Genomic DNA, 15,858 nt, shown 5'->3' with positions numbered 1-15,858 from the left:
ATAATAGGACCCCTTTAAATGTTGCCTGTTTCAGTACGTTCTGAGAACGCTAATAGAATGTTCATTCAAAGTTATCTGCTATTTAATAACATTAGCACAAAAAATGTTATTTTAGTATATGTATTTTAGGAAACTTTTTAGTTGGATGTTCTTCTAACGTTTTTAAATGTTACCTGTGAGGTGATGTACCCATGACGTTTGTTAAATGATAAAATGAAACGTTCCCTTAACGTTTGCATAACCAAGGAAAAAACGTAAAAAAAAAAACAGAGAACATTCAGAAATAACTTCATAACTTCAAGGGAACATTAGCAGAGTGTTCTTTAGAATATATTTTTTGTTTGATGGGCAGCTGGAAGGTTTTGATTCAAAAGGCTAATAGTTTTTAGCGGTGGTTTTGTATGTGGATTTCAAACACCTTTAATAAAATCCCAATATCATATTTGTCATTTTTGTGTCTGTGTGTTGTCAAGCTAGGCAGGCTGTCACAAGGTTATTAATTTCTAAAAATCACAATTTAATAATCACAATATTTGTTGACCATGGCATGTATTTTTTAGCACTAACGATGGAAATATTTAATAGCTTTTTTTCTAGGCAAGACTTTAATGTATGTGAAATAAATTTCAAAAATCAACCTACCTTGATAAATATTTACTAGTGTCAAAAGTGTGTCATCTAGTCCAAGTCGTCCATATATGGCAGGATTTTGACTGCTGCAACAGTCTGTCGTCATGCACAGAAACACACTGTGCAGTGCTTTTTTCAGAGACTTTCTTTCACATTAAACCTTTGAAATTGTATTGCGTGTGTCATTAGTTTTAAGTTACGAACCTTTCATAGTTGAAGTGTGTGAGTAAATGCGACTCTAATCTGTTTTGGAAATAAGATTACACTGCATTGAACAGTTCTCAATGTGTGTAAGCCTGATTTTGGACAGATTAAGGCTGCTCAATGGCTTTCTGTGTTCCTGACACAGTGACAGTTAACTGGGATTATGAGCAATATGTCTGGCACATTCTACAACCAAAACACAAATGAGCCATGAGCTGCATTAATCCCTGTGTGTGTACTGATACCAGATCTGGATACATCCTGTTATGACAGACAAATTTCACTTCCAACAGCAGAGTGACTGTGATATAAGGCTGTGATCAATATTCAGTTGTGGTGAACATTGATCTTTCTCTCACGTTTCAGATCACTGATATACTAGAGCAACTTTTTTCAGGGTTTATCGGGTTTCAGGCATAAATGTGTTAAATTTTTATACTGTAAATTGAACCAATATGTTGTCTCAAACCAGTGTAATTATTCTATTATAGTATTTATTGAAATGTTAAATTGGCTTTATATTTTTAGTTTTCATTTTAATATAGCTTTAAGTTTTAGTATTATTTTGTGCTTTTTGTTGTATGCTTTTGTCATTTTTATTAGTTTTTTAAAAATATTAATATTTTATTTCAGTTTTAGTTTTAGCTATTTTATTAATTCGACTTACATATTTATTTGATCACTTCTAATTTTCTTTTAAAAAAATTTAAAATTGTAATTTATCTAAAATTGATATTTTATTTTTCAGTTACCCAAAATGTTTTAATTTTTAATAGTTTTAGTTAATAACAACAGTCTTAATCATAGCTGCAAAATCAGTTTACACTTATATATAGTGTCATGCCTTGATATTTAAATTTAATTTAATGAATTGATTTAATTTGAGTTTTTCCATGGTCGATGATGATATTTTTCATATCTAGAGAGAATAGTGTCTGATATAATGCAGATATATAGTACAGTTTATGGGCTTAAGATGACTTGACCCCATGTTTTATAGAATATTTACTCTATATTATAATGTCATTGTAGTGTATGTCTTGTCTTAAACTTTTTTAACTTTATAACTAAAACTGTGTATTTGTGAGAGCTTTGTGTTGCACTGAAAGTGAATGGGAATTACCTCCAGGTAATGGGTCCTTTGCTGTGACCTGGCTATAAAAAGTGGATTTACACTGTATTTTGCTTTTGAAACTTACAGTTTTGTCAATGCATGATGTACCTTTTGCAGTTTTCATACACTGCCACTTAAAAGTTTGTGGTCAGTAAGAGTTTTTGAAAGAAATTAATATTTTCATTCAGCAAATGTGCATTAAATGAATCAAAAGTGACAGTAAATACGTTTATTTTGCAAAAAAAAACAATATAAATATAATATACAATATATATATATATATATATATATATATATATATATATATATATATATATTTCAAATAAATGCTGTTTGTTTGAACTTTCCATTCATCAACTGTAAGTAGCACAAACGTTTTTAACATGTGAGCAGCAAATCATTATATTAGAATGATTTCTGAAGAATCATATGACACTGAAGACACATGAAGAGCAATGATGCTGGAAATTACTGTATTTTTGATCAAATAAATGTAGCATAAGTAACTTAAGTAACATAAACAAAAATCTTGCTGACCCCAAAGTTTTGAATTTGGTTAGTGAATATTGTGAAAATATTTACATATTTAATTTCAGCACAATTTTGTAGGTTAAGCAAAAAGCATCTGCCACTTTGGTCAACCATATATCCACATTTCACATTATAGATTTTTTTCTGCACATGTTGGATGTAGTTTAATAAAAGAAATCCTTAGAAAACCTTTCTGCCTTGTTTGTGTCAGTCTTGATAGATTTGAAATCTTGACTTTTAATGTTGTTCCTCAATCTTGATCCTATTTTTGATGCATTCTACTACCTTGCAGGAATCATAAAGTGCCTTTTCTGCTTGAAGTTTTGTAGCTTTTAGTCTGTTGAGTGTATAATCAATATGCTAGCTAACTAAAGTTAATTTTAGCAGATATACACACATAAAAAAGACCAGAAATACTGATGACTCATCCTTGAAAATGTACAAGACTGAAAATGTCCCCTTCCTTTAAATTACACGTATCACTTACCGTTGATATCATGATGTAACATAACTAAATGTTGGTTATTTAAAAAAATAATGTATTATGCAATACTTAATTTGTTCTTTGTGTTTTCTGTGAGCAGAAGTTCATTGAATTTGAAGATTCCCAAGAGCAAGAGAAGAAGGATTTGCAGAACCGTCTGGAAAGCCTTTCATCACATTCCCGTCAACTGGAGCTGAAGATCAAGAACAATGCTGACCAGAGTAAGAATTATCTGCTTTATTCCCTCTTCTCGTTCAATCTGACACTTCCATGATCTGACAATTTTTTGAAACCTTCATATACAGTCATGGCCAAAAATATCGGCACCCTTGGTAAATATGATCAAAGAAGGCTGTGAAAATTAATCTGCATTGTTAATCCTTTTGATCTTTTATTTAAAAAATTCACAAAAATCTAACCTTTCATTGGAGAATAAGAGTTTAAAATGGGGGGAAATATCATTATGAAATAAATGTTTTTCTCTAATACACATTGGCCACAATTAACGGCACCCTTTTAGTCAATACTTTTTGAAAATTTGCCAGTTTAACAGCTCTAAATTTTCTCCTATAATGCCTGATGAGGTTAGAGAACACCTGACAAGAGATCAGAGACCATTCCTTCATCCAGAATCTCTCCAGATCCTTTAGATTCCCAGCTCCATGTTGGTGCTTCTTCTCTTCAGTTCACCTCATTCATTTTCTACAGGGTTCATGTCAGAGGACTGGAATGGCCAGCAGAAGCTTGGTTTTGTGCCCAGTAACCCATTTTTGTGTTGTTTTTGAGGTTTGTGTTTGGATTATTGTCCGGTTGGAAGATCCAAACATGGCCCATTATAAGATTTCTATCAGATTCGGTCACTTATAGATTTTTTTTATCTGTTGGTATTTGATAGAATCCATGATGTCATGTCTAAACAAGATGTCCAGGACCTCCAGCAGAAATATAGGCCCACAACATTAAAAATACAGCAGTATATTTCATTGCACACATGGGGTACTTTTTATCCCTGTGTTCACCAAACCCACCTTGAGTGTTTGCTGCTAAAAAGCTCATTTTTTTGTTTCATCTGACCATAGAAGCCAGTCCCATTTGAAGTTCCAGTCGTGTCTGATAACTGAATATCCTAGAGATTGTCTTTCATTTTTCTTGAAACCCTCCCAAACAACATGTGGCGATGTAGGTGCTGTATGACAATTTTTTTTTAAAGGTTTTCTGACCCCAAGACTATTTTCTGCAATTCTCCAGCTGTGGTCCTTGGGGAGTCTTTAGCCACTCAAATTCTCCTCCTCACCATGCATTAGGACGATATAGACACATGTCCTCTTCCAGACAGTTTCGTAACATTTTATGTTGATTGGAAATTCTTAATTATTGCCCTGATGGTGGAAATGGGAATTTTCACCTCTCTAGCTCTTTTCTTAAAGCCACTTCACTAATTTGTGAAGCTCAATTGTAGTGATCGACCGATATTGATTTTTTATAACCGATACCGATACCAATTATTTGCATGTCTATGTGCCCGATAACCGATATGCAGAACCGATATTTATTTACTGTTATAAAGTAAATAAATGACTGCGTGAAGTAAGTCCATACTTCACTTTGGTTTTACCTCCTTTCAGTCATCTTAACAAAAAATGTTTTGAGAATTAGCAGTCTTTCATGCAGGGCTCTAGACTCATTCTTCCCGCTGATCTCACTTTTGCAACAACATTTGATTAATCAATGCATGCTGATGAACTTTTATCATAGTTTATAGTTATATGGTAACGAAAGTTTTCAACATTCAACTCGTTCTTTTTCATCTGTATTATTTGTGATTTAAATTTTGTGAACAGGAATTCCTTTTTTCGTGCGCTTTTTACTTTCAAATTTGCGATCTTGGTGTCACATTTTACAAGAAAAGATCATTGTCTGTTTTGCTTATATCTATACACCTTTAACTTTTTAAGACTAAAACAAAAGATGGATTCATTGTTATTCTTAATTAAAAAGCGCAACAACAATAAAACAGTACGTTGACAATGACAAACTCTTACATAACATTTATCAACAAAAACGAATAAGAGGAGGCATGGCATAGGACACACCACATGCTGTACTATATACCTAGTATATTACAGAATGTTTAGCAAACTCTGAGGAAGCAAATAAATATTAATATATATATTTTTTTTAATTAAGGAAAGCCTCCATAGCATAACCTGAGGTAAACAGCAAAGATAACAAGCTTCTCAAAACGAAAACAAAAAGAAAAGTAAAACTAAACTGGCTGTCGCTGACAGGACTTGCATGTTTTTTCTACAAGAATACCAGCATGTTCACCTTCTCTGGTTTTACTTTAGTTTGAAAACAAATCCATCCGTTGCGCTCCATCCGCGACGCGCACCTTCACGCTCGTGCTGACGCGGCGAGTATAAACCAGGCTCTACCCACTAAGCGCTCGCGCTGAGAGCACCTCTCTTCACGTGATCAGTGGAATCTGACTCCTGCTATAATGTGCTGCGGCTGGCAGCGCGCGCTGTATGAAGCAGACGCTTTGGAGCAGCGCAGACCTGGCACTCGTACAAATGCGACCACGTCAAATTTTAACTCGCAAACAATTACCATTTTGGTCGCAGTCTAGAGCCCTGTCATGTTAAATGTAATCTTCGTATTACAACAATAAAAAACATTTTATTTATAAAAAGCTTTAGCAGCAACACTAATATTAGCAGTAAGCAAAATGAACATAGAAAGTCTAATGTTTTCAAATGGAGAAAATAAAGGAAAGGAGTCATATCAACTTCATTTTTAACTACAGTTTTAGTAGGTTTATAAGCTGTTTAATAGGATAAAGAGTGAAGAATAATTCACTGGATAATGTTAATTCACGGAATAATATTCTCTGGAATATTGGAATATAACAAGCATTGTATTTTATTGCATTTCTCAACTGGCATGCTCTAAATTATGCTGCTGACAGCGCGGTTTATCTGTGCCTTTACACAGAACTATAGGCTACTCAAACTGCGATCGATCGCGGAGATAATAAATAATTAATTTCCATAGAGTTGTATTAATTTAGATGTTTATAAACGAAATAATGGTTATATAGTAAGTGTTAATACAATTTAGGGTGCTTCAAAAAAGTGAATCTTGTTAAAAGTTACATGCGGTGGCCGTGCTGAGTATTTCTTGAGCATCAACCGCTGAGCGAACTGCAATATGAAAGCGGCTTCACGAGACTAATGATGAGCATATAGACAACAGAGAGAGAATTACATTCAATGCTTTTCTTTCCAACATGCAATCATTCATGGCTGTATTATTTAATTCATGCAAAGTTACGTCTTTATTGGGAGAGGACTTGACGGATTATCTGTGACTCCGACTTCACGAGACTAATAGACCACAGAGAGAATTAAATTCAGCGCTTTTATTTCCACCATGTGCTAATTCATGGCTGTGTTATTTCAGGCAAAGTTATAGCCTATCTTTATAGGGACAGGGCTTGACAGAGTATCTTATTTATCATATTTCTTAGAGCCAAGTTGCATTTAAACTATATATCAGGCATTTATGTAATACATCTAATTTGTGCATTAATGCCTGTAATATTAAATAGTTTACTAACTACAGCACATCAAGTACCTGCACGCCGTTGCTGTCTCGTCTCCCCTCAGATGCGCTGCAATTGCAATCCTGCGCGCAATTCTGAAAACGTCCACAAGATGGCGGTGTTTATCGGGGAATCCGATATTACAAAACCGATATTCGATTATGGAAAAATGCTTAAATATCGGAAAAAATATCGGTAAATCGATATATCGGTCGATCTCTACTCAATTGTCTTTTGCTGCACATCAGAAATATATTCTTTGGTTTTTCTCATTATGATGGATGATTAAGGGAATTTGGTCTTTGTTTTCCCTCCCATTCATATTTCTGTGAAACAGGAAGCCATGGGTGGATAATTTCATGTTCATAATCCCCCTGGAGTGCTCAAAATTGTGAATATGAATGGAATATACTTCAGAGATATTTTACTCATAAGAATTTCTAGTAGTGCCAATAATTGTGTCCAACATGTATTTGAGAACAACATTTATTTCATAATGATATTTCCCCCCATTTTAAATTATTATTATCCAACGAAAGTTTAGATTTTTGTGAATTTTTAAAATAAAAGATCAAAAGGATTAACAATGCAGATTAATTTTCACAGCCGCCTTTGATCATATTTACCAAGAGTGCAGATATTTTTGGCCATGACTGTATGTCTTCTACATGTTATATGTCCATGCATCTGCTCTTAAAGTCCTTCTGTTTTGGTATAAAATAGCTATAGTTCATAGTTCGGTATACTTTTTGCTTTTATGTGAAGTATTGGTTTAGGGTTCTTCACACGTGGTTCATATTAGATTACCGTCCCGTAATTTAATCTGCTCTCTCTTTTCTCAAACCATTCTACTGACCCTATTAATGGATCATTGAGAATGTAGAGTGGCCCATTGATAAAGCAAAGATTTGACACGTTCTTTGGCTTCAACATAGCTGTTTGATTCCTCATGTCTGTGAGTCATTATTGTGCTGGTTTCTATTAAAGTGAAATAGTTGGGTGCAAGGTATCTAACACTAAAATTGATTTTCAAGGGTAGCTTGCTGTTCGTTTGCGTCAGCATTCAACAGATTAATTTAGATCATAGTCTAATTCGCTACTGACATGGATATGAATGTAAAACCTGCTGTATTGTTTTCTGTCCATATTCCACCAGTGTAACTCATCTCTCCATATACATTTGTTTATTAATTTAAAGGAATAGTTCACCCAAAAATGAACATTTGCTGAAAATGTACTCCTCTTCAGGCCATCCAAGATGTAGATGAGTTTGTTTCTTCATCAGAACAGATTTGGCGTTACATCACTTGCTCACCAATGGATCCTCTGCAGTGAATGGGTGCCGTCAGAATGAGAATCCAAACAGCTGATGAAAACATCACAAGTAATCAACACCACTCCAGTTCATTAATTAATGTCTTAAGAAGTAAAAAGCTGCTTTTAGTATTAATAAACAAATGTATCTTTACAGCTTTAATCCGTTGCTAAAATACCACTGAAAAAGTCTCGCTTGAATCATGAGAGAAATATGCACAGATCAAGCACTGTTTACATGGACTGGAGTGGTGTGGATTACTTGTGGATTATTGTGATGTTTTTATCAGCTGTTTGAACTCTCATTCTGACGGCACCCATTCACTGCAAATGATCCACTGGTGAGCAAGTGATGTGATCCTAAATTTCTCCAAATCTGTTCTGATGAAGAAACTTGGATACATCACGGATGGCCTGAAGGTGAGTAAATTTTCAGCAAATTTCAATATTTGGGTGAACTGCTCCTTTTAAAGAGTCATTTGCTGTGTAAAAATAAGTTCATATGTTTAAAACAGTACAAAAAGCTTTAATTATGTTATTTTAAAGAACAGTTATTCTCTTTTCAGATCACATGCACACAGAAACTCTCCTCTACATATTTTAGAAAATAATTATGAATCACATTAGAATAACCAAATGAAAGTAGACCAAATTTAGTGATGCGTTGCATCTTTTCAAAAAGAATTGAAAACAGAATTTGATTTGTTGTCAGAGCAAATATTTACACCTCTAGAAGTCTGGATTTGAGTAAGGGAGTTTTGTTTAGTTTTGCATTCGTGTGATTAATCTCTTCAGTCTTATTAAATGCAATGTTTTCTGTGGCCCAGAAATAACATTACTCATGTTCTGTCGCTCAAAAACATCCCTAAAAAAATCTAAACCAGGGTCAGTTTGAGACTGAGTGTGTGCTAGAATAGGCCCGTGGGTGATAATGATATTAGTCAAGCACCAAAACATGCTAATTATGGATGTCTGCTGTTTTAATCTGGCACTAATTAATTAATTCTGACATTAATTAATAGTGCATTTCCAGAAAACCCTTTTCTGAGATTTGAAATGGATATCAGTTCTACTAGAAATCACTGTGCTGAAATGAAGTATGTAGAAAGTGAATTAACCGGTCTGATTGTGGGATGCTTTGGGCAGATCTGCTGCAGGATTAGATTTAAACCTGAAAGCTAAAAGTGGATTATGTCTTTGTGTCACCTCTTAAATAAAGCCTGTTTAATATCCTCTGTGGATATTCTCTCAACAGAACTGCAAGTATTTTTAAAGGCCTCACTGAAAGCATCAGCTTTGCCCACTCAAACAAGCTTAATATCTGGTTTCAAGCCAATTCTAAGTGGCAGGCTGGCTCGCATGGTTTTTGAGTGCTGTACAGTGAACTGCGGGTCGTGATTGGTCATTTGGGAATTTTCTAACCTGCTATGACGACGGCTGTGATAATTAGCCTCATTTCTCTGTCCTCATTTATTTCAAGGCCTTGTTTCAAGCTTGTACCTTGTGTTGATAAGACATCCCAGACTAACATTTTGCATGAATTTGCATGCAAAAAGATGCCAAAATATTGTCTTTCAAAGTTTTTAAAAGCAGTTGATATCAATATTTAAAAAGACATGTTTTTGGACACTTTTGGACTGAAACTACAATACTAAAACATTTGCAAATTACACTTGTAATGTTTAAGTTAAGTTAATCATTCCGAATTTCTTTAATATTTTTTTTTTACTCCTTTCTCAGTAAGTCGATTAGAGGAGCGAGATGCTGAACTGAAGCGCGAGTATAATTCCCTTCACCTGCGGCACACAGAGGTAAGAAAGAGAGCAAATTCAACACAGTGTAAATGACAAAGGCCATGTACACACTGCAGTTTTGGTAGTGACAACCATAATATATATTAATCAAACAGTGAATTTAAATAAAAATTCACTACTTTTCAAAAGTTTGGGGTCCGTATGATTTTTCTTTTTTAAATAATTTTTTACGTTTATTCAGTGAAGACGTATTAAAATGAACAGAAGTGACAGTGTAGACATTTATAATGTTACAAATAGATTATTATTTCAAATAAATACTGTTTTTTTTTACATCCCAGAATCCTTATGTATCATGGTTTTCACAAAAATATTAAGCAGCACAATTATTTTCAACATTGATGATAAATGTTTCTTGAGCAGCTAATCAGTATATGAAGGATCATGCGACACTGAAGACTGGAGTAATGATGATGAAAATTCAGCTTTGCATCACAGGAATAAATTACCTTTAAAATTAGAAGAGTTATTTTAATAACATTTCACAATATCTTTACAAAAGTTTTTACTTTATTAATTAAATGCAGCCTTGGTGAGCATAAGAGATTACCTGCAGCTCTTTAAGGCCAATTAATATGCCTACTTTTTGTTCATTTGTTCTTCAGATGATCCACAGCTACATGGAACATGTGGAACGGATCCGGATGCAGCAGACGGGAGGAGAGACCTCTGACACAGGAACAATTGGCCGAGTTCGGTAAGATGAACATGATCCTATTATCTGTGCTGAAAAGAACAGACACTATCATGTAGTTGTTTTAAAAAGTATGCAAGTTTTTAAAGCAACTGATGGTATTTTTGCATGATTGTTTATATAAAATTAAATTACATCAGAACAAAGATTGATTGCATTCCACATTTATATTAATACATCATGCATGATGATTTTTTATCTTTTTCCTCATTATATAGGAAAGAGCGGCCCCTGTCTTTGGGAATCTTCCCCATGTCCGGCAGTGGCACTTCACTGACGCCTGACATCCAGGGCAGAGCCGAGACTCCTGGGGTGGAGGGCTGGAGATTCAATAACCTCAGTCATCAGCGCTCTAATGCCAGCCTCAAGGTACAGTAAAAACGCAACATCATCATATAAGAGTTTATACACTAAAACAAATGTCCAGGGTATCTATACTAGGCCATGAGAAGAAAATAACTTATATTGTAGACAGACAATATGAAAGAACTCTGGGAAGAGAAGATGATCGATACACATTTGATGTCTTTTTTTGATCCTCTGTTTTTGTAAAGGTACATGTTTGCTGGTTGATAGGGTAGAAAATATGAGCAGTGGTTGTTTGAAAGATGTTGCCACAGAAACATTAGGCAGTGATGTATTTTCAAACATCCTGGAACATTGGCAGTGACCCATTTTATCAAATGTACTACCAAAATACAAGTATAAATTAGATTTTAGGGCTTGCGATAAAGTTAAAGGACTAGAGGGTTAAAGTTACTATGTTAAAGCTGCAGTCCGTAAGTTTTGCCTCTTTGTTGCCATCTCTGTTTGAAAACCTAGAATTGCAGCTATTTGCAGAATTATCTAGCGTGGATGTAGTCTCGCGTAGCCAGACCTTCAGACTGACAGCTGAAGGTCTGGAATAGATGTCCGCTTTCATTGGCCAAGGCCCGCCCATGAGGCCGTTTGACCGACATGTCAAACAACCAATCATAGTTCGTTTCGTTTAGCGTCACGTATCGGGGCATGGAAATATCGCCACAATAACAAACCGGTGAGTGATGTATTTTAAAGATTCTATGCCGCGAACTTGAAATATTTCACATACTTTTGAAAATCCAGCCTTTAGTTGATCCTGATAAGCGTTCGTCGTCACATTTGTAAACAAGACGGCTTTCTTCTTTCGTGAGGGGGTTTGGCGCCACGGCATCTTTGTTTCCCGGCGGACCGAAAATAAACGCAACACTCGTGTCTCCCGGAAATCCGGTTTAATTCAACCAGTTGGATGACGACTTCGACATTCCTGAAGTGTTTCCAGAAAAGTGTGCCATATGCATCAGACGTTTAGCCAAGTTCCGTGGGCGTGATGTCTGAGGCTGAGACTAGCGCGGATGAATCTAAAGTTTTGAGGAGTATGTGTGGCTGTCAGTCACCGGTGTGGATATTTACTGTACTTCGGAATCACAGACTCTAGCCTACGTCTTAGAATATATGACCCAAATAAGAATTTTCACCGTATATTGCCACGTACATTACTTACTTACTGAACAAGTAAGTAACAAGTCTGCCACGTTTGTTCTGACCAACTGAGGAAAAAAGCATTACAATAAATCATGCTACCAATGGTGATTTAAATCTAACGATCACTTAGCTCATATCACATCAAACCGTGCAAATTATTATTATTGTTATACTTTGTTCTCAAATTGTTAATGTAACATCAGCATTGCGTGTACTTACATGTAGATTTCAATTTCTGTACAGTCTAATCTAATTGTCATACCATTTGAATTTCATATAAAGAAATTCTTTTAATCCAAAAAGCAAATTATTCTTCCTTCTCTTTGAAATACAAAACGTGTGTAATCCCTCGTAGACTATCTGTAATCAATTCATTTTTTGCGATTAAAACGGGAATATAATTTAATTAAATCACATGTATCTCATAAACACATAATGCTTTCAGGATTACAGTCCACAATCAAAATAATAAATTTAATTATTACAACTGTTGTTAGAAAAGGTTATAAACGATCTGCCACCTGCAGCATCCTCGCATGCGATATAGTATATTAGCCAGAAAAAACTTCTTTATGTTTACAGATGTGACATACTGACACGGCGGCATGTTCAAAATTCCTGCGAATTCCTACCATTACCACTCAAATTATAAAACATTATTATAAGCTAACCATTGTGGGCTAAAGTAAGAAGATTTTGGATTTCCTTGCTCAAATATTGATTTCAGATCATTTTTAACCAAAAAAAGTTACGGATTGCAGCTTTAACATCGAGTGTAATATGCAGGAATTCTGAAAATATTTTGCAGTTCATAATATGAATGGTTTGAAATGGACTCAGTACTTATTGATGTTCAATTTAAGAATGTCAAATGGACCCTTTTCACATTTCCAGGTTTCTCAGAACCAGAGGTGTGCGATACTGACAAAAAATTATATCTCTCTCTAGATTTTTATTGGGATTCTTTGAATAACAATAACTAAACAATGTATTGCTGAGGGTGATTTGTGCTGGTACCTTGGCTGGTTTAGACCTTTCGTGGATGAATAAATATGACACTAGTCCCTTTCTTAATGAGTGATTCATTGAATCATTCATTCAAATGATTCATTTAAAATGGCTAAATAATTTTTAGAAATGAAGCAAGTGACTGGGTTATTATGTATGGGTTATTGACTCGTGGGCTCAAATGATCTGTTCAAAAACACCGCAGTGTTGCTTTGAGATGCAAAAATGTTTGAAAATATTTTCGTGGGCGAAACAGGAAAAAAACAGACAATATTATGTCTAAAATCTAACTCGCTGAATATTAACTTATTGTTTTTTTACTTTGCTTTACTTTACTTTACTTTACTTTTTTTTAGCATAAAGTTAATATCACATTTGTGATCGTACTCATGCGCTAATATTTAGGAAAACGGCACTGTTGCTTGTGTGATATTACTTGCCTATATAAATACAAAAACAAACCCATACAGGGATACTTATTGCTTTCATAAGTTGAATTATAGGGGCATTTTAACTGTATTTGATAGGCTTCATCATGCATGTAGGCTTTTAGATTTTCAAGACATGTTTTGATTATTTTTGCAAAGTGAGTGACAATTATGATATTATCGCAGATGATAAATATTGCACACCCCTACTCAGAACTGGAAGTTCTATAATGGTGAAGAAACTACAACAAATATAATTTTTGTGTTCCCATTTGCTCCAATAGTAAAAGAAAAAATCCATAATATTGTTTCTATGATTTTCCAAAAGAGGAAGAAAAATAGACATTGATTACGTTGGCAGGAAGAGAGAAGAAATGAGAAATTCCTCAGCCATTGCATTAGAAACGCAGCAGGATTAACTGCCAATGTAACAAAGTATAGTGTTATAAACAAACTTTACATTTTTTTAATAAGTAAAAATATAAAAAACTTCACAATGTAAATAACCGTGGAAATGCATCATGTGAAAAGAGTCCATTATACAGAACATTCATTCCATTAATGTTACAGCCTTTTTTCTTTATGTGAACTGATTTGATGCTGCGACATCCACGTTCAGCTGCATGAAACATGGCAACATTAAGAATCTGAAGCTCTCTTGTATGGATCGCTGCTTTAAATGTTCTCATGCATAATAATGTTACATTAGAGTTGTGTTTTCCCACCCACCAATGCTAGATCACAGCACAAACACATGAGAGCGCTATTGTGTTTTGTGTTTCAAACAAATATAAGATGCCACGTCCCAATTTTCTTGTCCAAGCAGTTGGAGGCGGAGGACACTCCAAAGAAAAGGGATGGTAAGGATGTTCTGGAAGCTTGGGACTCGCTGGCAAACGACTGCAAGGTAGCAAGGCTGTGTGCCGGCGGACAGTGTGTAGTGCAAATCACTGTTGTCCTCTAATAGTCAGAAAGTTTATTCACAGAACGTGGTTTGGTGTCTTAACTGCATGCAACTACACAGATGTATAAATGCTAAATAAAAAAAGAGCATGCTAACTTGGAGTAATGCACAAATAGTTTTAGTTATCTAGGATATAGTTGCATACAGCTAATGCATGGTGTTAATTTAGCTTTTACCGCATGTCATTTCAGTTTCATGCTGTCTTAGATTTCATTCTTCATTTGCACATTTCTAACATTGTGCTATTAAAATGGTAGCTGACAATACCATGTCTTTATGAATTGGTTTTAACCAGTGTTGGGGAATGTTACTTTTAAAGAGGTCATTTATTTTGTACTGTTCTCTGAGGTCTACTTATAATGTTATCAAGATTTTTACATCAAAATCATCATGATTTGGAAGTAATAGGCTGTTTTCTGTCCTGTTTTTGACCCCCCTCATCAGAACACTCTGCTTGAATAGGCGTGGAGGATTGTAGACTCGGAAGTAAACGCCCACTGCTATGATTGGCTAACAGTTGTGTATGTTTGACAGCGTACATCCTTCACAGATGGACGCTGCTGTGATTTAGGTTCAAAATGTGTAAATACTCAGTACATATCAAACGATAACAGACAAAGCAAATGTGATCTCGTAATGAAAACAGTTACTCTTGTGTGTTGCGACTATACTGTCGGATCCAATATAGTTGGCACAGCATCGTCTTTTAGTTTCAATCTTTCTGAAAATCCCACATCAAATTGTGCCTTGTTTGTAAACGAATCCGCAATAAAATAAACAAAGGACCAAGTTGTTACTGACGAGGTCTGGAACTTCCTTAAAAATAAAGTTAATCAAATACAGTTTATTGTTTTCTGCGTAGACCTGCGTACGCCTCTGTTGTTATTCACACTACATTGGTGGGCGGGGCTAAACAGGCAGTAATGTAAAAGCAGGCGTTGATCATTTTCTGTGGAGGCGGTGCTTATCCACACTATTACATCATAAAGCAGAACATTACTCAAGCTGTCATTTTGGCAGACTGGCTTCAATATAAGCTGTTTTTAGACTAACAAGAAAATTTGGAGTTCTGAAACTTACAGTACAATGACCTCTTATGTCAAAAGATCAAGGGAATTTTGGTTTCTCAGTTCATGACCCCTTTAAAAGAAATATTACATTATTAGTTTTACAATATTTTGGATAAAGTGTGCAGGTACGTAAAACATGGCAATAAATGTTTTCAGTTTTAGTAGGTTAATTTACTGTAGATGTAGGTTTTCTCCAGTATAAATAACCTCAACACTTGGCTTTAACAGTTTTTCTTCTTTTCTATAAATTACTGCATTCATTTCAATTGTGTTGCATTTACAGCAGTGTTTTTAACCTATTTCATCAGCATAAATGATATTTGCTTTGTTGTTTGGGGTGTGTTGTGTAAATCTCGGTGTGTTGCAGTGTGTTTTTGTAGTAGTGTTTTTGTAGAGATTGACCGATAATTGATTTGGATGATTTTATTTTCCTCTCTTGTGTTATCAGTTCTTAAGTACCAGTATGGTACGCCTATAAATCAGTCTACTTAATATA

At 34.8% G+C, this 15,858-nt stretch overlaps 1 protein-coding gene across 1 annotated transcript in view; it reads left to right on the top strand.

The window, feature by feature from the left end:
- The window catches only part of LOC306868074 (C-Jun-amino-terminal kinase-interacting protein 4-like), a gene marked incomplete at both ends in the record, with an annotated part of 70,680 nt that overhangs the window by 1,634 nt on the left and 53,188 nt on the right, over positions 1-15,858 (top strand). The window contains 5 exons of the mRNA XM_079414067.1: positions 3,064-3,184; positions 9,622-9,692; positions 10,301-10,392; positions 10,608-10,758; positions 14,155-14,235. Of these exons, the coding sequence (XP_079270193.1) occupies positions 3,064-3,184; positions 9,622-9,692; positions 10,301-10,392; positions 10,608-10,758; positions 14,155-14,235 (516 nt within the window). The remainder of the gene's footprint in view (positions 1-3,063; positions 3,185-9,621; positions 9,693-10,300; positions 10,393-10,607; positions 10,759-14,154; positions 14,236-15,858) is intronic.

This window comes from Barbus barbus (genome assembly GCF_936440315.1).
Source record: "Barbus barbus genome assembly, chromosome: 4".
In the NCBI taxonomy this organism is placed as follows: domain Eukaryota; kingdom Metazoa; phylum Chordata; class Actinopteri; order Cypriniformes; family Cyprinidae; genus Barbus; species Barbus barbus.
The sequence above is the reverse complement of the archived record's forward strand: the minus strand, read 5'-3'. Positions and strand labels throughout refer to the sequence as shown.